Raw genomic sequence first — 24,192 nt, 5'->3', positions numbered from 1 at the left:
TGGGATTATCCATCCTGTGAGTCCCCCACCATGTGCTCCAGGAGACAAAGGCTGCTCTGTCTCCTGCCTCAGTAGCTTTCCTCAAGTGAGTCCTGCAGCATAGTGGTACCTGCCAGCCATCTCCCCAATCACTCCAGAGGTTGGTGTTGGGCTGCTTTGAACCTCCCATGTGAGCAGACTTCAGTGCACCAGGCTGCCTCCCCTTTTCCATCTCCTGTGTTTTGGCTGCAGTTTTCCCCACACCTTTTTATTTATGCACTTTCCATATGTTCCGAGGCCTCCTTGTCAACCTCCTCCTCACATTGTCCAAGTTGGCCATACATAAATCAAGGAAGAGGGGGTAGATGGGGGTGGGAGAGAGTGTTCCTTGCAGCAGTGATTATGGGGCGTAATTTTGTGCACTTGTCTGCTCATGCCTGTGTACAGAGTTCCATCCCCTAGATTCCTGGGCTCTTTCAAGGAGCAGTGGGTGCTGTCTGGGGTTCTCTGCTAAGTGTCACTTTCTGGAATTCTGAGTGTGAACCTCTGACCCTCATTCCTATTCATGTTTTTTTCATTTGTTGTCCCCTGGAATTAATTGAACCCTGTGTTGTTGGGTTATTTCCTGGTCCTTTGTCTCTGAAGAGGGGAAGGCCCTTCTGGTTTACTAGGTGAATCCCCATCAGTGATCCATCACATACATAGGGACCAAATAGGCCTGTGCACTGAGTGAGGCATGGTTCCAGTGGACCAAAATAAGATATGCAGTTAAAGATAGTTTCATAATGCATAAGGGTCTGAATTAAGGTTTCACAGGCAGCCTCAAGTCTGCTATTTCATAAGTCGTATTTGATTTTGAAAACTTAATGGTCTTTGAATGTAGGTTTAATGTTCTATTTAAAAAGCAAAACAAAACAGAAATTCTATCACATGGATCTATACTGACCCCCAACAGCACATACATATACCACTTGAACTAATGGAGTAACTGGTAGCAGTAATAGGCTATCCTCTATATGGACCAGTCACTAGAAGGGGATGAGACAGACTTTAGCAGTGGGTTTCACGAATATTTGTGGACAGAAGAGTAGTGTGGAGAATTTAGGACTCCGGGGTTCTATTCCAGATTCTGAAACACAGAGTGCTCTAGTGGTTACAGATCTTTCTGCCCCTAGTTTGTCCCTTGTCCCACGCCTCTGCCTGTCATGCACTTAGATACTCACATCCCGCACCCTCCAGTGGCTTTATTATCTCCCTAAACCCATTTCTCCCTGCTTCTCCCCACCCCCAATGGCTCCTGCAACCTCCCCCCACCGCCTTTATTCCTCTGCTTTGAAATCAGGCTGCTCTTTTTCTCCCATATTCCCTCAGCCAGTCTCTCTGCTCTCAGTTCCTGTGCCACAGCAGACCCTGGCAGCAAGGAGGAGCAATTGCAGGGAAAGGCCTGCTAAGTCTAGGGTGGAACATGTAGCTGCCACTCTACTGAACATGTGTGAATTGAGATTTTTTTTTGGAAAGCTCTTAACTTGGGTGAACTTTCATGGGGACTGCAAGAGGGTAAATCTGGCACAAAGGGAACCCTCCTGCCAAATTTCAAGCTTTTGCCCCAGAGCCGGGGGACTCTAGAGCTTCTCAATAAAACAGCTGTATTTTTTTTTTAAATGGGCAAAAAACCCCACATTCTTCTTAGTCTTGTTTTCAGAAATGGTTGGACTATTACAGCTGCAACTTTATATAAATAAATAAATACAAAATCAGTGTGAGGCAGGCACCCAGTATGAAACATTTGAGCCTGACTAGCTTAATTGTGGACAAGTTATTAACAACTGAAAAGAGGGTCCTATAATGGAAAGTGTCAGGCATTAGTACATGCACCACCTATATGGAAGTCTAGTAACCCAATCGCTATCAAATCTAGCACTGTAGGTTGAAAGCCTGGCCCAGTTAAGTCAATGGAAGTTTTGCTATCAACTTGAACGGATTCTGGATTTCACCCTGTGGTGTAGTGCTTGCAGTACTTGTGGCACCTTAGAGACTAACCAATTTATTTGAGCATGAGCTTTCGTGAGCTACAGCTCACTTCATCAGATGCATACCGTGGAAACTGCAGCAGACTTTATATATACACAGAGAATATGAAACAATACCTCCTCCCACCCCACTGTCCTGCTGGTAATAGCTTATTTAAAGTAATCTTCAGGTTAGGCCATTTCCAGCTGGATTTGTGCTGGAAATGGCCTAACCTGAAGATTACTTTAGATAAGCTATTACCAGCAGGACAGTGGGGTGGGAGGAGGTATTGTTTCATATTCTCTGTGTATATATAAAGTCTGCTGCAGTTTCCACAGTATGCATCTGATGAAGTGAGCTGTGGCTCACGAAAGCTCATGCTCAAATAAATTGGTTAGTCTCTAAGGTGCCACAAGTACTCCTTTTCTTTTTGCGAATACAGACTAACACGGCTGTTACTCTGAAACCAGTGCTTGCAGTGTAAATCATGCCTCCCATTCCTCCCAAGGTAGTTGAATGGGAGAAATGAAAGCCCTTCCCCACGAGGTCAGACTAGAAGACGTCTTCCCCTTAGGAAATTTATTCTTGGGGGTGGAAATCACACATTGGTGCTTGATTCAACTTCCAAATTTCACGACTCCACTAGCCCGGAAGCTCACAGCCCTCTGTACTAGCTCTGGGCACCTTTCTTCACATCCTTAATCCCCCAGCTTCCTGGCAGCCTAGCCAGGACATCCCCACTACCTCAGATATCACCTTTAAAAATGGAGGTGGTCTCCATGATGTAGAGCGTGATTTGGAGAAGAGAAGACTGGGTTGCATATCGGCAGACTCAGTCTGGTATTCAGGGGAAAGGAGTCAGGTAACATGGCTACTATGCTGCCCTCCTCCAGTCCATATCCCCAGCCCTGCAGAGGTTCTCGGTGGAGACTAGAGGACCATGGCACAGAGACTGTTGACCCCACACACAGATGAAGGGAGATCCATGTGTGGAGGGTCTTCTCTCAATGCGCTGCTCTCAAGGAACAAGGCAGGCCTATGTCAACAGGAAGGATTTTGAATTTCCAAATCAGTTAATTCTATTAAGCCCTAGGTTTGACCACACCAGATAACATCTTTTTAAACATTACTTGCATTGTTATTTGTAACAGGCTTTAAATAGTGTTAAACAGATCTTGAAACAAGCTGTTTTCCTCATCTAGATTTGGCCTTAGTGATAGATGAAACTTGTAATAATTCTTAACCACGTTGTAGGAGGGATAACTGGTTGGCCTCTAAAATGGGTCTTTACCATTGCCAAACTAATGAATCAATTTCTGCTTTAATTTATTCCTTGTGCACCCCATTGAGAGTGCGTGGTGTATAAATCAGTAGAATTTACTCTGGAGTTTCAATTCTGGTCTGAATTACCCCAGTGAAGATCTGGCATCAGCATTTGGGTTTCACTGCCGTTACTCTGGATTTATAGCATTGGAACTAATCGGACTCTGGCCCATGGTCCATTATATAAACTAACATTGGGCCCAATCCAGCTCCCATTGAAATAAATGGGAGTTTTGTCATGGACTTCAGTGGAAACAGATCAGGCCCTTTTGTTTTTCTGATGAGTCAGCATTGCCTACAAACGGGCAGTTAAGAGCCTTTCCCAGCCGTTGGGCAGGTGGCCAACTTTCAAATCAAGGTTTGGACACACAAATTGAGCAATAATTGGTTACTGAACATTCCAGTCTCATGCCTTTTTAATGTATAAGCAGTGCAGTTAGCATAATCATTTCCCTCATCTGTCACTTTCTAACAATCAGCGAGTTTTCTTAAGAGTTACCTTGGCTCGGACCAGTTTCAGGCAGCAGGGCTTTATACTGATGTTCTTCGTATTTATATTCCCAACACAGAACTGTCTTTGTCTTTATGGCTAGTCTTAGCAGATATTTTAGTTTTGGATTTCTAATCATCTGTTCTCAGTGCTCTGTTTGTACAGCTGTAAGGGGGAAAAAAAACCGTTAAAAATAAGTCTTCCAAACAAAAAAGAAGAATCTTCCAAGACAGCCATTGCACTTCCTTTAAGATTGAGGTGTGTGTGGGTGTGTGTGACTACATATGGGTTGCATATTCTGAAACTAAAATAAACATTTATTAGATTAGTCTTTGGTTTAACAATACCTACACACATGTGATTTGTGACTATGCTAACAATGTAATTTACCAATAGTTTAAAAGCCATTGCTGCATTACTAGTTGCTATGTGTTTCTTACTCGCCCTTATAAGGAGCTGTAAGTGACTATAAGGAGAGAACTAAGTTTTAATATTAAAAAATAAGACCTTGTTAACTATAAATACTGCATACATAAGAGAGCCCATTAGAAAAAAAATCAATTTCCTTTTTAAATACATGCCCTTATATAAAGCGGAGCACAGGTTTTTAGTAGCATGTATTTTTAAGCTAAGACCTGCACAAGTGTAATAAAGCAAATAATGTAAGCTTCTGATAAAGGAACATACATAAGGTCCCTTTATAATCTTTGATCATAATGTCCGGGCTCACAGGTAAGTTCTGAAAATAGTTTATCCCAGAGAACAACTGTTCTTGTTACCCAGACAGTATCTAACAACTGAGAAGATTCTGACAAATAGTGCGACATGTCCACCTAACAAGGAGGAAAGAAGACTCCCTTACTTCTGGTGTTAATATTTCCAACCCACCCTTCTTCCTCAGGTTTTTTGTATTTTTGCCTTCTCTTGAAAGGTAATGATCGTACCTCACTACTTCAGTATCTTTCCCCCACATCTACCCAGTCCCAAAAACAGACAGTAAGTTAGAGTATCTTATCTCCTGAACTGAGGAGTAGTTTTTGGTGCCTTTGAATTCAGAGTTTCACCCGGGACTGGGAGAAGAGTGTGTACTCTGGAACTCTTCCTTAGGTTGTCATCCCCTTCACCCCATCCTGTAACTTTGAAGCAAATGTTGAAGCCTTGGAAGCAAATGCTCCAGTTCCTACCTGTTGGAGTTGGCTGTGTGTGTTGTACCAATAAAATAAAAACCAGCAGGATCTTATTAAAGGGAAAAAGGCAAAATACCACATTTATTGTGAATACAGAAAGAATCATAGTAAGCAGTTAGTTATAGCTATAACACTCCATTCAATCTCATATTTATTCACACATTCATTCACACACACACAGGTTCTGCAAAGTTGTTATCATGCCAAGTCACTGGCCAGGTGGCCTGGACATGAGGAGGGAGCAAGGCCTTGTCAGATGCTCATCTGATGCTCCTGGAAGTTGGTTTGCAGAATCAGACCCCAAAGTTCTCACTTTTTAGAGTCTATTTTTATAGGAATTTCTTCCTGTGCCAGTCTATGGGAATTGCTTCATCATGCTGTTGCTGAATCAATCAGTAGATAGCACATTCCTGATGGTTCCTTGCTGCTAGATGTTATCTTGTTCTTTGGTTCTCCCATTCTTGAGGCTGTTGGGTGGATTCTAGTCTGCCCTCCGGGGGGGTCCTCTGGTTATTTCCACTTGACGCCTTCTTCAGCCGATGGACACTGGCTTCTTAGGCTGGCACCTCCCTGATCATTCAGTTATTATCCACACCAAGCATCCATCCACATACATCCTCTATCTCTATTTTAATCACAATTGTTAATACAACAAAAGGGCGGGGAGTCTCTGGGTGCTGTTTCTGTTGTTAGAGTATTGCTTTGAGTCTCTCTCTCTGTGAATTGCTTTGAGAACAGATTCTGTCTTAGAATGTACTAACACAATTAGCAGCTTGCAAGTTTCACACACAGAGGGAGAGAAACAGTACCAAAAACCAAGAGACCTCTTAATTAGTAATACCCTGGAATTTAAACTATGGGGAATCAAACTCATTTGTGATTTTAATACAGAACTTCTTTAATATAATCCAACATGTGGTCCGGGCTGGCAGAACTGCCTAGTGGCAGTATTCCCAAGATGTGACACCTAATGGTGAGAGTCTAAGGGTCGATTTCTCTGTGTTATAGCTCAAGGTAGTGTCGCTCCACACAGTGGCTACAGTTCAGGGGTAGAGTCACCAACTGGCAAGCGGGGATAGGGGAACCTGGGTCCACCCTACTCCAGCAGGTTCCGACCCAGGGCCCTTTGCAACAGCAGCCCTTGTACAGGGCTCAGGGCCTGATACCCAGGGAGGGTGCTTTGGGGTCACTTCCTACCCTTGTTCCAGTCGTTCTGGGGTCATCATGAGCTGGATGTGGGAGTCTCTTGTATGCCCCTCCAATATGTATCCAGTGTCTTTCCCACTGGCCCTGGTGAGTCATCAGCCTCCACTCTTCCAGTGGCTTCGCTATGAGGCTCGGCCCCGGTGGCATGGAGGCTTGGCAACTTCCCATCAGGAGGCTGCTGCACCCCACTGCTCTCCTCCACATTCAGCCCAGACTGATCTGAGTCGCTTCCTTTTAAATGCTCCCTCTACTGGGAGCATGTCCAGCAGAGGGAAGGGGGTGTGGCCTTCTGGGCCCAGAACAATTCTTTAACCCTCGCCTCCCCAATGCAGGATTGGTACACCCTGTCACGTTACCTTATATCAGCATATGTTCAGATCATCCTTTGCTCTCGTGCAGCTCAATTGCCTCCATGGCCCTATGGTGCACAGCTTTTTTTTTTTTTTTTTTTAATTGCATCTTCAGCCTTCCTCGGTTAGGTACTGGTACTTGGAAATGGGAAATCCTCCCACATTTAGGGAAACCCCCATTATTTCAGTGGGAATTTCTTCAGTAGTCCAGGACAGTTACATCTTCAGATTTAGCCTTTCTCACCTCCAGTCTTCAAGTGTGCTTGAGATCCTAGCTTAAAGCAGCAAGCCATGTTTACCTTCTAAAATGCCAGAACAAGGTTCTAGGCTTTAATTAATATTTTTCTACTGACCAAAAAATCAGGGAACTTCAGACCTAGTCTAGGCTCTCCTCTTTAGAGTGAGCAGATGCATAAAGCCCATTTCAGTCAGTGCACCAATCTCTCCCCAAATACTACATGTGCTCCGTAGACTTTAAGGAAGCTAGACTCCAGTAGATATGTACTGACAGATAGTCACATCACCTCTTCTGTGATAGAAACAACAATTTTCAATTCCTCATGTATGATCTGCGGATAGCCATCTTTTCCTAGGAGATGCCTCCTAGCTTCTTGTCCTATCCTCAGAGGTTAAGGAAAACAATTTTTCTCCCTCCTCCTCCTAATTGGAATCAGGGGTCTCCCACATCCCAGGTGAGTATCCTAACTACTGGCTAAAAGTCACGGGGGAGGGCCTCCTCCTCCTCCTCCTTTTCTTCTATTCCCCCCCCCGGGCGCAAAAACAGCTGAGACTCCCAAGCAGACAGATCCCTCTCACAGAGATATGGACCTAAGCCCAGGCTTCAGGGAGGAAGTGTGCAAAGCCCCACCCCTCAGCTTGGCTTGGGCAAGGATTGGTCCTGCTTTGAGCAGGGGGTTGGACTAGATGACCTCCTGAGGTCCCTTCCAACCCGGATATTCTATGATTCTACGACTATTAGGCCTATCCCTTCAACAGAACCGGGTCAAAGTAATTCATCTGTGGACCTTTGGTTTCATCAGAATCTGGGAGAGACCACTCATAGCCATCCCACGGTCTTCTGAAGGGAGGTATGATTTTTAGACAACCCGCTTCAGAATGGACTTCATTTCAGGAGCCAGATTGTATCCCTGTATTCTTCTTTATTCCTTCCCAGAGCTCCTGGAACAGTGCCTGTGAGATGTGGCCTTGTGAGCAAGGGGCAGTTTCAGAAAGCTCTTTGCTTCTTTGTATGTCGGTGACCTGTTCCTAGAGGTAGGCCCATTTGCTTTCCTTGATGGAAACTCTTCCACTTGTGTGATCGGGTACCAGCATGAGGAGCATCAGACCCTCTTTTAGGGAACTCAAAGTCACACAATTAGCACTCCTTAGTAAGGAGCATCCTGAAAGAGAGCCCTAGGATTCTGCTACATTTAGACACTGCAGCTTATGCCAGATGAACAGAACAGAACCAGGACCACCTGACTCCATTCAGTAGCTGCAAATCTAGATCTGTTGACGCCTTTATTTTATTTTGTTATTTCATTCAATTTGGACGATTAAACAGGACTAATCCATTTCATGTACTGCTTCTCATGAAGTAGCACTGGGCTGCAGCGGTTCGACTAAACACTGCAGGGGAATATTTAAATTCACATTAAAAACATACTGTATTTTACTTACTGTAAATGTTTATGGATTTTTTAATTTGTGACATTTCTATTAGGTTAGTAAACACCTCTGTTTTCCTCCAAAACCTAATGGGGTGTTACCCAGTTGACTCAAAATGAATGATCACGTTTTTATTCAGTCAGCCAGTGAACTCCCTTAAATAATTGTCTGTAAATCTTCCCATGTGCAGAGGGCACAAGTATAAAGCCTATACAACAGGCATATCCCACTGAAAGGCTCAGCAGGCGCTGACTGGCATATAGGCTTTGTATTGACCCTTTGCTCAGGAGTGGATTTTACCCCATGAGGGTGCAGTGTTCCATTTCTTTTTTTTTTTTTCCCCTGTGAGTGAAGGATTTGGACTGTGTTTAAAAATACCTGCTGTGACAACCAGTCAATGCTCTCATTTACCGGTACTCTGAGGAAAGTGAGAGATGACATTTATGGCAAGGTAACAATGTTTGAGGACATTGGGGAATTGAAAGTACGGGCAGACTGGCATTACATTAGTGATTACACAGTAGGTGTCTTACTCATTGCCGTGGCTGAGTTTTTGTCCTTTGGTGTGTCTGACAGGGTTGAAACGAAAAACTCCGTTTTTAAGATTACACGTGATCAGTATTGTGCAGAGAGAGCTTGGTGTTTGGAGTAGTTCTGTTCTGATTGGTTTGGCTTCTCTAGATAATTGAATGGCAAAAAACCTCAGTAACTCAGAGGTAACTTATCACTATCCCAGTGATAGCTCATGCCCTTCCAGACTGCTGAGTGCCACAAAACTGAAACATCTGGAAACCAGGAAATGCAGAGTTAAGGTAAATGCCCGCACAACCTTAACTACACCCCTGAAGCTGGGAATCACCCCTGGGAATTATCTGCATGCTTTCCAGCTGCATTCACTGTGTTAGTTGTAGCTGTACTGAATAGTGGAAGGATAAGTGGAGCAGTTTGGAAGAGCTGTGATATGAGGAGATCTGGGTCTGAGCACCACCACCCCGTCATGTCATCACTAGTGCATGTGCACCTTGAGGTTCCAGTCTACGTCATTTCAATACAGAATTGTGTAGGCTGTGTCAGTAACAGGGCACTGGGGTCTCCTTGACAGGGTTGCTGTCAGTAGTATAGTGGAATATGACAGCAATCTGTGGATTCTGTGATGGGTAGGGGAAGTATAAGTTTAGGCGGTATCCTCTGTGCAAGTCTGAAGGGGGTATAAAATGGTTGTTAAATTTTACCAGAGTGGTATTTTGCCAGGGAAGTAGGCTCAGTGTTTGAGCCTAGGAGGACAAGTGTAAATAACACCTACCCATTGTAGTGAAAAGACAGAGAAAAAGAGATTGATGGGTGTATTGGGGCATTGCTCAAAGAGGGCAGAGTTAAAGTTGTGTGGGCATTTAGCGTAATTTTGTATTTCCTGGTTTTCAGATATTTGAGTTTTGCTGAACTCAATGTTTTGGAAGGGCATTAGCTATTACTGGGCAACCTTGCCTCCGTCACACCCCTGGAGATTGGGTGCCCCCCCCCCGAACGTGAATGTGGGGCTTACAGGCACCCTGGCCTAGTCTCCCTCAGTCCCCCTGTCACTCTGTCTAATCCCCATCTTCTCCCCATCATGTGATTCCCTCAACCTATCTCCCTGCATATTCTTCTATCGCTAATCACCCTCCACTTCCAGAAAGCATTTGTGTAACATACTTCATTTTAATATATTAATGTATATACGTTATTTATTTCAGTGCCTTCTGAATATTCTTCTGTACTGAGATGACATTTCACCAAAATAAAAATCCCCCTTTGGTAAAGACAATATGCCTTTCCCTCCCCTTCAGATTTCTGCTCTGAGCCAGATTTGAACTTGCAGTGCTTGAATTCTAAGCCCATAAAATACCCTCAGAGCCACACACACACCCTCAGAGCCACACACAAAGCTCATGCTCAAATAAATTGGTTAGTCTCTAAGGTGCCACAAGTACTCCTTTTCTTTTTACACATCTTGTGGTTGCTGAGTTATTTTCCAAATAGCCTCTCTTTCAGTGTATGCTCAGTGTAGTGCATTTGATGTGTGAATTGATGCTGAGGCCTCAGGGTGCCTAAATGGAGAAGCAAACTTTTTCAAATAACATTTTAATTTGATTTCCTCAAAGGGCTGGTGGGTGCCATGCACTCTGTTGGGGGTAACCATCAAGCATTTGAGACCCTGGTGCAATGAGCCTTAGTTTGATCTCCATCTGTGAAGGCTGGGAGGTGGGGGAAGAACCACACACCTCCACACAAATTGCCAGAATGTGTCAACTTTAAGAAAAAGCTGTTTTACTCCTCACGCCCCCCTGAGGCACACCAAAATTCAAGCCAGTCTGAACAACTGTATGGATTTTAGAACACTTAGAACAACCGAGTTTTAAACAGAAAGCTGGTCTTATATAGAAGAGCTGTCACCCTGCTATAATTTAGAAGCCTGAATAATCATTCCTCTTTTCGCCCAAGCAGTTAGTCAATATACAGTCATGCTGATTGTTTCTGTTAAAAGGAGAAATTGATGACTCAGGTATTTCTTTCGTACAATCCTCTTTATTTACAAAGAATGTGTACAAAATCCTGTTTTCCCCAAACTCAGTAAGAATCAAACAGGTTGCAGTTTATTTGCTCTCTGTTGCAAGCCTCTTTCCAGTTAGCCCTCTCCCCAAAAACTTCTCCGCTTTCTCCCAAGATTCAGAGTGTAAGGCCAGAAGGGACCATCATGATCATCTAGTCTGAGCTCCTGTACATCGCAGGCCACAGAACCTCACTCATCCACTCCTATAATAGGTCCATAACCTCTGGCTGAGTTACTAGAGTCCTCAAATCTTGATATAAAAACTTTGTTATAGAGAATTTACTGTTTGTTCTAGTTCAAACCAGCTAGTTAATGACTTGTACCCCACACTGCAGAGGAATGCAAAAAAAAAACAAAAACAAAAAAAAAAACCCAGGGTCTCTCCCAGTTTGACCTGGGGGAAAATTCCTTTCCACCCAAATGTGTTGATCAATTTAGACCCTGAGCATGTGGGTGAGACCCACTAGCCAGACACCTGGGAAAGAATTCTCTGTAGTAACTCAGAGTCCTCCCCATGTAGCGTCCCATCTCCAGCCATTGGAGATATTTGCTAATAGCAGTCATGGATGGGCCATATGCTAATATAGGCAGTCTCATCATACCATCCCCTACATAAACTTCTCAAGCTCAGTCTTGAAACAAGTTAGGTTTTCTGCTCCCACTACTCCCCTGGCGAGGATGTTCCAGAACTTTTCTCCCCTGAAGGTTAGAAACCATCATCTAATTTCAAGCCTAAACTTGTTGATGGCCAGTTTATACCTATTTGGTCTTGTGCCAACATTGACCCTTAATTTAAATAACTCCTCTCCCTCCTGCTGTTTATCCTTCTATCATGTTTATAGAGAGCAATCAAAGCTCCCTTCAGCCTTTGTTTCATTAGGCTAAATAAGCCAAGATCCTTCAATCTGCTTTCTGCTCACCAACGCACACCTCCATCAAATGATACCTAGCAAAACCCCTTCTACCAGCCTTGCATTTGGCCTGTGTTTCAGGTGATGGCTACTGTTGTTTCAATTACATTACTCCAACCACTTCTTTCATTTATGCTGAGCAAAGGATGGTTATTATACCCATCAGATTCAATGAGATTTCACACATCCTCCATCATAATATGGAAATAGTGTAATACTAAGTAAAACTGAATTATTTGATTGAAAAATGTAGCAAAGAGACTACAAAAGCAGATAAACGGCTTACAGTTAGTATCAACTAGCTGCTGCATAATAGAAATTTTTAGTTTTCAGTGAAACTGCAACACAAAAGCAGCCAAATGATAAAATGACACACTTTGTATTGCAGTAATATTTTACACTTCCATAGTCCCTTTCATCTCAGGCTCTGTAACAGGGTCAGCCACCACCTAGTCACTCCTTCATGAGTCCAGGGTGGCCCTGCTAGCACCCTGCCTCAGTTTGCCTTTATCAACATTCAAACAACACCACACAGTCCCAAAGGCATGAGACATAAGTCCTCTGCCAGGGGCCTACTTTGAGTCTACGTGAACTTTTAAAAAAAAAAAACAACAACAAAATCCACTTCCTTCTCTCTGCTCCACCTTCTGGTTTTCACTCAAGTTCCTCACACTCCTTAAATCAGGAGCCCCAAGTCCTCTTCCCAAAACTGTGTTCAGTTCAGTTTATTTACAGCAGCGCTCACCTACAGCTGCTTTCTCCAGCCAGCTGCAATTCTTCAGGTTTCTGTTTCTGTCCTGCCTGGAATTCCCAGGCCCAGCCCTCCTAGCTGGAGTGTTAGGCTCCCACTCAAACTCCCTTCTTCACAGACTACCCAGAAATCTGTCCCTTCCTGCCTTCCATCCTGACACCTGGCCTGAGTTAATCACATTACCTCATTCATTACCCACCTGGGGAGGTGAACTGATCTTGTCACTTGGGAGCAGAGGCCCCATTTTCCCTAAAAAGGGCCAGCTACCTCTGTGACAAGCTCTCAAGGCATTTTACATACCTTAGTAAATCCAGCCTCACTATGCCTCTGAGGCAGGCAAATATCCAAATTTTACAGATGGGAAAACTAAGGCTGTGAAACTTCCCTAGGATTACATAGCAAATCTGTGCCAGAGCCAACAACAGAACCCAGGTCTCCTGATGCAGTGCTGAGGCCAAATTCTGACCCCTTCCACAGCCTGTCCACAGCAGTATATTGGCTGTAAAAGAGCCTCATAAGTGGCTTATACTGATGTAAGGACATGTCAAGGACAGGGACAGGGATATGGTCAGTGCACTCTGCAGTGTGGCTAATCTTGGCTTCAGAGTAACCTATAGACAACTGTGGGGAGACTGTGAGTTAGAGCAACTCCTGGCTCTGCTCTACCTTACGCTGCAAGTTGTTCCCTCCGCACCCCTCCCCACCCCCCAGCATCCCAGAATGTTGTCAACACAAAGGTGCCATAAAGGGACTTCTGTCCCCCACTCTTGTTGAAGAGCGCCTTCTGAGTTGCATCTTTCAAGAGATGCAGCACAGAATCTGACCCCTGGTCTTTAACTTGTAGGTCAAGCAGAGTCACAGAGCAGACAAACCTATCCGATATCTTGTGTTCCCTTTCTGAGACTATGGCTTTGTCTACACCAGTGGTGGGCAACCTGCTGCCTGCGGGCCGTATGCGGTCCGTCAGGGTAATCTGCTGGCAGGCTGCAAGACAGTTTGTTTACGCTGACCGTCTGCAGGCACGGCCGCCCGCAACTCCCAATGGCAACAGCGAGCCGCGGCCACTGGGAACTGTGGGTGGCCGTGCCTGCAGACGGTCAGTGTAAACAATCTGTCTCGTGGCCCGCCAGCGGATTACCCTGATGGGCCACATGTGGCCCACGGGCCACACGTTGCCCGCCACTGGTCTACACTATGGACCTTACAGCGGCACAACAGTATCACTGCAGCCGCGCTATTGTAAGGTCTCCTGTGTAGCTACTCTGTAAAGGCATAATGAAACCACGCCTAATAAGCAGTGGTAGCTATGTCGGCGAGAGAGAGCATCTCCCACCGACATAATGCTCGCCACACCAGTGCTTTTGTTGGTGAAACTTTTGTCAGTTGGGGTGTATTTTTTCACACCCCTGACCAACAAAAGTCCTAGCATAGACAAAGCCTTAGTTAGCTGAGCAAGCAACATTACATACAGTTGTATCTGACAGACTCTAACCTAAGCATGAACTGTGGTTGGTATGCTACTGAAGTAAAAAAAAAAAAAAGGTAAACATGTTGTTTTACTAAAGGCTCGGTGCAGCGAACTTGCATGCCTGAAGGGGTGATGCCATTAAGTACACAGTGAAACAGTAGTGTGGGTACTCTGATATTGGGGTTTGGGTCAGCAATAAAATGCTTGTTTAAATTGAAGTAAGAGGGATTATGGGCCAGCGTCCCAGCTGGTGGGAGTGGTCTGGTCCCCTTTGCATGTGGCCTACCGCTGGCCCAGGCATTGTACGGGACAATGTTCCAACAAAAGGTGTGTAAGATATATGTATTTGTACAGTGATATTCTGTGCTGCTTTTGATGGTTATTGCTGATGAGTCCCAGACTATTAGTACTTGTGAGCAAGTATAAGTGTGAGCCTTTCCACCATGAATGTCATACTTTCGTCTCTCTCCAATTGTGGCTGAAGTGATTTCTAGATAGCACTGAGGTGTGCTGTGCAATTACACATAACGAGTGCCTTGCACCAAGCCCACTTTTAACACATGGTTCTTATTGCTTCAGTTCAGTGGCTGGAGCAAATTTTCTTGTCACATGCTTTTCACTTTGCACATCTGCTTGCTCAGTATAATGGAATGCAAATTTTTGAGTGGATGACTGTACAAAATACCTGCTCTCCATCTAGTCCCTACCCCTTTTGCAGTACCGGCAATAACCCTCTCTCCTCCACAGGATTTCAGACATATGCCACGGACAGAGATAGAACATGCAGAGGTCTTTAACTCTGTGCAGCACCCGTGTTTAGGAGTATAAAAAGTGATGAACACTACTATCCTTACATAGGCACTATGTAATTTCCATTTTCTCACACTGGTTTGGATTGAGCCATTACAAAAAGAATAATGATGTGCATATGTGGTAACCATGCAGGAAATGCTGAATTGTATCATTGTTATCTGATTACCCGTAATAGGATTTAGAATGTGTCTGTTATTTCAACTGGACTTCTGGGCTCCTTCCTGTTTTATGTTTGCCTGTACTGGCCAGCTTTTAAGATTTTCTGTAATTCCCCCATCAGCTTCAGAAACGGTTATTTTGAGAGCTGACCAAGTCTGATTATCCAGCTGGGCCAACATTTAGGTTATGATTCAAATGTTTCTGAAGCTTATGCTGACGGAAAATTCATGGAGTTGTTTTTGCTTTACTCCCTGGACTAAATACCATCACCACGCTAGAGCTCTGGAAACTGATGGCTCAACATCTACTACAAAGTCCAACCAAACTATAAGCAGCTAGGGGCTTTAACAATGTGCCGTTTTAGAACCATAAACATTATTCTCCTGAGCTGTAGCAATAGCTTTAAGGATACTCCTTTGTGGTACACTATTCAAAGTCTTTTTACATCTTGGATCAGCAAGCACTGTAGGGCCACATCTGTAGCTGGTGTAAGTCAGCACAGTCAACAGAGTAACACCTATTTACACCTTCTGAGGATCTGGGCATATATAATGTAGTTTAGGTACTAGTGAGGTTGGTGAGTCTCACCTGTTTATCTGATACCTGTTTAAATAGCCTTCTAAAAACACCATCTAGTCAAGTTGCTTACTACGATTGGTGAGTGTTAATGCTGGGGCCCAGACTCACCACTCAGCACTTGTATGCCAGTGCCCCAGTGACCTTTCCACAGTGAAGGCCATCCCTTCCATTTTTAAGGTATGTAGGGCATGAAAAATAGCAAAAAGAGCTAAAGTAGCTTGCCCACAGGGGGGAGAGAATAGTAATCTTCTCCCCTCACCCATTCTTCTCTAACCTCAAATGTGTGTGTTTAACGCTTTTTTTTTCAGAACCCGAAAAGAGAATAATGTGAAATTCATATCAAAAAGCTGAGGGAAGATCATGATCCTGATGGCTCACAATGATTCACCTTTCATTAATATTCTGATAATTAGCCTCTAATACATTTCTTGGGGTTGATAATTATCTTATAATTCACCGAGTACTTGAATTGGCAGCCAATTTTCCCGCCTGTAGGCAACTGATAGACGGCTGATATTAGATTATGGTGTTGAGAGATGCAGAGTGGTGTCTTTCATTAAATCATCTTGATTTTTATATTGTCATTTTAGAAGAGAAGTCTTACATTGCTGGAACCAGGACGTAGATTCTTTTTGCAGGATGCCATTCTAGAGAAGCAAGGAAGATATTGCTTAGGGCAGTACATTAATATTATTGTGCTTGTGATAGTTAGGAAGTTATCCCTTCAGGTTACATGGAAGTCATTCACACAATGGCATGAGTAAATGTTGCAGTGTCACTGTCTATACCACACTTGACCTGAAATAAGGAATTCTCTCACACTGGTAACTTATTGCGTAACAAGTACAGTCTGCCTCAGCCAGGGCGTATCTATGCTTGGTACACATGGAGCCAGATCCTGGCACCCTGACTCATCATGAGATAATGTTGACACTGGGATTTTTTGCAACAGTGTAGCTGCACCATTACAAACTCTCTTGTGTAGATATGTTGCTCTGGTGAAAGCTTCTTATCCCGATGCAACATATCTACAATAAGAGTTTTGCATTGGTACAGCTAGATCTCTGCCCAACCCTCCGCCCCTAAAATCTGTCACATAGACAAGCCTTGAATAGTACCTCAGTTGGCAAATACCCCATTGGCTTTTCAGTTATATTATGTGAACAGGGCTCCTTGCAGAGTAAGGTACTATTTAGCTTGTGAGTAAAGGTGGTAGAATCTAGACCTTAATGATAACCTTTCTTCCACCATGAACAGTGAGGTGCTAATAGAAAGTCTTCTCCAAATAAAAATTAAGGGTGTTATTCTTTATTCTGTTTTGCTAGTGTAATTCCATAGACAAAATCAGTCTAAAGGAGTCGAGAATCACCCCAACTGTATAAATGTATGTTGATTAACCAAGCTTGACTGTATTTGAAAGTGTGGAAGGACAAAACTAAGTAAATCCTGAAAATGTGAAGTGCAGTAAAGCACTTTGCCGTCAAGCCACTTATTTAAAAGCTACAAACAGATGCACTACAGTGTTACACTTCTGTTTACTTCTTTTTTAGTCTTGGAAGAAGTGGAACAGACCATTGTTCCAAGCTATGGAACAGTGCCAGATCAGCAAAAGCTTCATGCTTCAGAGTGGGTGAGTACTCTTTCCCTTTAAGTTTACCTTTAGATTTCCAACGAAATTACAGTGTTTTGTACAATTTAAGGGTAGGCTTCCAGAAGAGTGGCTCTCCTTTTGCAGGTGCAGTTAGTGCCTGCAGCTCAGATTCATGCATGCGTCTGAATAGCTGCATCTCTAACTAGACTGTGGCCACTGATTCGTGTAAGTTGGAGTTGCAGCTACTCAGCTTTGCACTGACACTTTACTTTAGAGTGCAAACTGTGATCTCCAGATTACACACAGAAATATGGAGGTCAGGCCTCAAACTGGTTTGAAAACATACCCCCTTAATTTCTAGGATATCTGTAATTTGTGTGCTTCGTTACTCTACTGAGCATGTTTAGTACTGTTGGATTTAGGTGTTAACAAGGAGCCTATCGCTTTAAGCAACATACATATGTTGGTCAAATGTTATAACATGACAGAGTGCAGAGGAGCAGTTTTTTAAGACGACTTAAAGGATTACTTCTTGCAACAACTAGGTCTAGAACACATGAGGATTCTTGACTTCGTCCTCAGTAACACGGGAATCAGTTCAAGAAATAAATGTAGTAAGTAATCATAGGGGAAGCTAGTAGCTGCCCATAGTTAAGTTGCTTAACGCTTTCCTTTTTAAGCTGTGGATTCCACTAGCAAAGTGTGTGGGTCATGCCATTCTAGTGGATGGCCCACAGAGGATAACAGCCTACTATTGCTACCAGTTACTTTAGTATGGGGTGGGGAAAATACAACCCATGGGCCAGATCCAGCCTGTCTATCATTTCTGTCCAGCCCGCCATGACTCCGGCGGTGCAGCGGGGCGCTCAGGCAGGCTGCCTGCGTGCTGTGGCCCCAGGCCGCTCCCGGAAGCGAGAAGCAGCTCTGTGTGCTGCCCCCACCCCCAGTTCCATCCTCAGAGCTCCCATTGGCTGGAAACCGGCCAATGGGAGCTGTGGGGGTGGTGCTTGCAGATGCAGGCAGCGCAAGGAGACCCACTGCCTCCCTCCCCCCAAGGGGCGCGCAGAGACGTTCCAGCAGCAGCCGGTTGCAGCTGCTTCCGGGAGCAGAGTGGTAAGTACCTCCCAGCCAGAGCCTGCACCTCGCACCCCCTCCTGCACCCCAATCCCCTGCCCCAGGTCATAACCCCCTGCTGCACCCAAACTCCCTCCCAGACTCTGCACCCCCTTCTACACCCCAATCCCCTGCCCCAGCCCAGAGCCCCCTCCTGCACCACACTCCCTCCCAGAGCCCACACCGCTCACCCTCTCCTGCACACCAACACTCTGCACCAGCCTGGAGCTCCCTTTGGCACCCAAACTCCCTCCCAGACCCCACACACCCTCCATTAATATAGTAGAAATGCCCGTGATAACTTTCCAAAATTCATGGAGTGGCCCCCTGTGAAAATTGTTGCCCACCCCTGCTCTGGTAGCTCAAGTGGTAGAAGTCTGTGCTGTGGATGTAAAAGTCCAAGCTCTGATGATGACCCAAGTTGCAGGTCAATATGCTTCCTTTTCTCCTATTTTTTTTAAAGAAAGGGAAGTGACATCCAAAAACTCTTTATTAAAAAATGTTTAAGATTGCAAAGTCAAACACTCAAGTTAGAAAATGCCAGAAATAAGGCTGCCTGTGTCTTGTATATACATTATGATAAAGTCTAATTACATGATCCTACACGATTTCTTTCCACAAGACCCCTACCCTCTTCAATACAAAGGTTGGACAGCGCTCTAGGAATGAATCAAGGTTGTATAGAGACAGAGCCTATTATGTGTAGGACTCCTTCTCCACTGTTTAGGAAAACTGGAAGGTGTGTAGTGAATGAGGCAAGGGGCTTGAAGAAGGGAAAGGATGGTCTTATGGTCAAGGAACCAGAATGCTGCCTTGGAGAACTGGATTCTGTCTCTGCCACAGAGTTTCTGTGTGATGCAGGGAAAGTCACTTAAACCAGGCTTTTCAAAGGTGACCACTACTGATGTGTTCCCTATTTTAAGGGTGTACCAGAAAAGACAAGGGCCAGATTTGCAGAAGTACTGAGCATTCACAACTGCAAGTGAAGTAGATTCGAGCTATGCTTTGAACAAATAAAGGGCTGTAAAAAAATGTTAAGTACTCTGAAAAAAATGAGTCCCCTGGTATCTCAAGTTGGGCACCCAAAATTAGTAGACACATTTCCATTTTGGCTTGATCTCGGTGTGCCTCATTCCCAAGCACCCATCCCAGTCTATAAAATGGAGATAATGCCACTTTATCTCAGAGCTGAATTGTGAAGATAAATTCATTAATGTTCGTGAAGTACCCGGATACCATAGAAACACACAGGAGGAAAATAATAATGTGTTCAGTACGCAATTTGGATGGTATGCAGTAAATAAAGCCTGGGGCCAGATGGGGGAATAGTAATTGGTCATGGAAGTAAAGCCTATCATAATGCATACACTCAGAGAGGCCAAATGGAGGTTGCACAGGCAGTCTTAATTGAAGTATTTTCCAACTCGAGTGCTTGACTTTGTAACCTTAATGGTCTTTAATGTAGTTCGAACTGGATATAATTAACTTAGGCTTGAGTAAAGACTGGGAGTGGATGTGTCATTACACAAAGTAAAACTATTTCCCCATGTTTATCCTTAACACCCCCCCCCCCCGCCGTTCCTCAATAGCTCACCTTACCTGATCACTCTCGTTACAGTGTGTATGGTAACACCCATTGTTTCATGTTCTCTGTGTATATAAATCTCCCCACTGTATTTTCCACTGAATGCATCCAATGAAGTGAGCTGTAGCTCACAAAAGCTTATGCTCAAATAAATTTGTTAGTCTCTAAGGTGCCACAAGTCCTCCTTTTCTTTTTGTTTTGGATGTAAGAGCAGCCATAATATAGACTCATAGAAACATAGGACTGGAAGGAACCTCAAGAAGTTTTCAAGTCCAGCCCCTTGTGCTGTGGCAGGACCAAGTAAATCTAGACCATCCTGACAGGTGTTTGTCTAACCTGTTTTTTAAAACCTTCCGTGACTGGGATTCCACAGCCTCCCTTGAAAGCCTATTCCAGTGTTTAACTACCCTTATATAGTTACAAAGTTATTCCTAATATCTAATGTAAATCTCCCTTGCTGCAGATTAAGTCCATTACTTCTTGTCCTACCTTCAGTGTACACAGAGAACAATTGATCGCTGTCCTCATTATAACAGCCCTTAACATTTTTGAAGCTTGTTATCAGGTCCCCCCTCAGTCTTCTCTTCTCAAGACTAAATATTCCTAGTTTTTTTAACCTTTCCTGATCCATCAGGTTTTCTAAACCTTTTATCATTTTTGTTGCTCTCCTCTGGACTGTCTTCAGTTTGTCCACATCTTTCCTAAGGTGCGGTGCCCACAGGAGCATGCACAGGAATAAAAATTTGGCTGCTTTCTGTGCCCCCCATAGCTGGAGGAGTTAGATCTTCCTGCCATGGCCCCGGGCCAGTGGAGCTGGCTCTCCCCACTTCTCCTTTGGCCCTGGAGGAGTTCTGTGCCTGCTCTGATTGCTTGCCCCTCCTTTGCACGTGCCTCTGGGTACCCAGAATTGAACACTACTCCAGCTCAGGCCTCACCAAAGCCAAGTAGAATGAGATTATCATCTCCCATGTTTTACATACGACACTCCTGTTAATACACCCCAGAATGGTATTCGCCTTTTTCACAGCTGCATCACACTGTCAACTCATATGCAATTTGTGATCCACTCTACCCCCTAGAACCTTTTCTGCACTACTACTACCTACCCAGTTATTCTCCATTTTGTAGCTGTGTGTCTGAAATTTCCTTACTAAGCAAAGTACTTTGCACTTGCTTTATTGAATTTCATCTCTTTGAATTCAGACCAGTTCTCCAATTTGTCAAGGTTGCAATCTGTAAGAGAGTTAAGTTCAACAATTTCATGGGAGGAATCATCCCCAAAACTCTAACTAGTGTATTAGCGTATCCATTCAGATCATACCTTTCAGCCTGAGGGTACGTCTACACTGCATGCTGCTTTCGGCAGTGTGCAGAGTATATACATGGGTAGCTCTCCTAGACCAGTATAAATAGCAGTGTAAACTGTGAGGCATGGCTTAGGCAAGTAAAGACATGCCTGAAGGATGTGCATATGTACCCGAGTACATACCCTGTACAGCTCTCTCCCTGCCCAAACAGTGCTTCCCTGTCTACACTGCTGCTTTTAGCAGTGTAGTGTCCTGCTGATGGAGTCTTTCTCCATCATAGGGAAAGATTCTGGTAGGGGGGAAAGGCTCCAGCTGCCTCCCCCCCGCCAGAGTCTTTAACCAACGTGTGTAGCTACACGCCACAGTGTGGATGCATCCTGCTTTCCACATCTTGCTACACATACCCTACACGCTGCCATCAGTGGAGTGGAGTGCAGATGTAGCCTTAGAGGGCACCCAAAGATCCTGAAAGTATGAATTTCCCCATCCCTTCCCTTACCTGGGGGCTGAAAACCAGTCGTTCAAGGGAGCGCTGGCTTCAGCCATATGTCAAGGTAAAGACTTCTAGCCTCTTCTTCATAAAGCTTAACAAATTTCTTGTGTCAGCTGCAAAAGTTAAATGAAAAATATAACAGGAAGTCAGCTGGATATCTAACCTAAGTTAGCACAGCACAGTCAAATGACTTCATCATATGTCAGCAGTTACCATCAGTTTTCTTAAGTCAAGGGGGTACTAATGATTCCCAGTATAGTTCTCTGTTCTAACTGGTGCAAAAGCTTTAGTTTTAGTATTGAGCTTCATTCAGTAAATAGAAAGGAATCAGCTGTCTCCTTTTACATGTTGGGGTACTGAAACCATATAGGAAAGTTTTCCTTTTAACTGATGCTTGCTAATCTCATTGCTAAAAACAGAACTAAAAACATACCTTTGTTTTAGCACTTCATTACATTTTATTACACAGCAGGAGTCAGAAGAAAAACAGTTAACGGCGTAACAGTTTTATTGCTTTGTGACACACCCCATTTTCCTCTGGTACACAAATGAATTTGCAGATTCCAGAAATAAAGGACTTTGTGGGTCTTAATGTCAGCCAAGTTGCAGTGTGCATTGGTCAATATGAAAATAAGAACACAATATCTTATTTTAAGTCTGTGATACTAAATAATTTTACATTTCTTTAGCACATTTCATCAGATGATCACAAAGCACTTGGCAAACAATGAAGCTTCACAAAATCCCCGTGTGTTCCATATTTTAATTTTATATATGGGGGGGGGGAGGGGAGAGAGAGAGAGAGACATGGAGATTTCCAGAGAGGGCTGACGGGATGGATCACAGATACCCCCTTGGGAACTGACTTGATGTGCTAAGACTACCTCTGAGCCTGTTTTCCCTGGCAGCTTGGGACTTCAGTGCCCTGTCTGGTTGTGCCAGACATGTTAGCCTGCTACAAACACAGACCCAGGTCTGAACCACGTCCCCCAAAAGCTGCAGGCTTAACTGAAAACAGCTTAAGAAGTGTTCTTGTCTCCAACACTCAGATACCCAGCTCCCAATGGGGTCTAAACCCCAAATAATTCCTTTTTACCCTGTGTAAAGCTTACACAGGGTAAACTCATAAACTGTTTGCCCTCTATAACTCTGATAGAGAGAAAAGGAGTACTTGTGGCACCTTAGAGACTAACCAATTTATTTGAGCATGAGCTTTCGTGAGCTACAGCTCACTTCATCAGATCCACGGTATGCATCTGATGAAGTGAGCTGTAGCTCACGAAAGCTCATGCTCAAATAAATTGGTTAGTCTCTAAGGTGCCACAAGTACTCCTTTTCTTTTTGCGAATACAGACTAACACGGCTGTTACTCTGAAATCTGATAGAGAGGTATGCACAGCTGTTTGCCCCCCTCCAGGTATTAATACATACTCTGGGTTAATTAATAAGTAAAAAGTGATTTGAGCCAGCTGAAGACCAGATGGAGGGGTCTCCCAGAGCTTTATATAGTTTCTCTCTTGTAGGTGGAAACCCCTCCCTCCCCCTGTGTAGAATCCCCTCTATGAAGTGAGCTGTAGCTCATGAAAGCTCATGCTCAAATAAATTGGTTAGTCTCTAAGATGCCACAAGTACTCCTTTTCTTTTTGCGAATACAGACTAACACGGCTGTTACTCTGAAACCTCTACAGGATGGAGTTTTGGAGGCCCCTGGCAAGTCATCGCTTAGTTCTCTACAGGTTTCAGAGTAGCAGCTGTGTTAGTCTGTATCCGCAAAAAGAAAAGGAGTACTTGTGGCATCTTAGAGACTAACCAATTTATTTGAGCATAAGCTTTCATGAGCTACAGCTCACTTCATCGGATGCATCCAATGAAGTGAGCTGTAGCTCATGAAAGCTTATGCTCAAATAAGTTTGTTAGTCTCTAAGGTGCCACAAGTACTCCTTTAGTTCTCTACAGGAATGTTTTCAGGAAAGCTCAGGTGTGGATTGGCGTCCTTCAAAGTCTATTGTCAGATTAAGTGTTTCTTGATTGGGCAATTACTGAGAATGGTCTTTTCTCAGGAAGCTGACCAAATGCTTCCCTGATGCTACTTAAAATCAAACAAGTACACAGACAATATTCATAACTTCGAATACAAAAACGATACATGCATACAAATAGGATGAATATATTCAGTAGATCATAACCTTTGCAGAGATATGTTACATGGTATATGTAGCATAAAACATATTCTAGTTATGTCATATTTACATTCATAAGCATATTTCTATGAAGCGTTATCGGGTGCAATGTCACAAGGGCTTCTGGAGAGCGCAGTGAGGAAGTAGAGTGCTCATAACTTGGCATTCTTGAACTGTATAAAGCCAAGAATAGGAGAGGATACAATCTTGGAAATGCAGCTACCTCTCAGGTTGCCCATATTGTCTTGGTGCACTGGCTCCAGCTGCATACTCAGTCTTCAGGCTTTTCAGAAAGCTTCTGTCATTGCAGGCTATGGTATTCAGTCACTGCTCTGCCCACTTGTCACCGAAGCCCAGAGTTTCTCTGCACTTGGTCTGAGCCCCTGACATGTAGCAGAAAGCTATGCTGAGTCTACCTGAAGGCTACTAGATGTAAGCA

At 44.0% G+C, this 24,192-nt stretch overlaps 1 protein-coding gene across 1 annotated transcript in view; it reads left to right on the top strand.

Moving 5' to 3' along the window:
- ANO6 (anoctamin 6) overlaps positions 1-24,192 on the top strand; it is a 132,610-nt gene that overhangs the window by 41,420 nt on the left and 66,998 nt on the right. Inside the window, exon 3 of the mRNA XM_077840912.1 lies at positions 17,035-17,114. Within this exon, the coding sequence (XP_077697038.1) occupies positions 17,035-17,114 (80 nt within the window). The remainder of the gene's footprint in view (positions 1-17,034; positions 17,115-24,192) is intronic.

This window comes from Eretmochelys imbricata, chromosome 1, assembly GCF_965152235.1.
Source record: "Eretmochelys imbricata isolate rEreImb1 chromosome 1, rEreImb1.hap1, whole genome shotgun sequence".
Lineage (NCBI taxonomy): Eukaryota > Metazoa > Chordata > Testudines > Cheloniidae > Eretmochelys > Eretmochelys imbricata.
The sequence above is the reverse complement of the archived record's forward strand: the minus strand, read 5'-3'. Positions and strand labels throughout refer to the sequence as shown.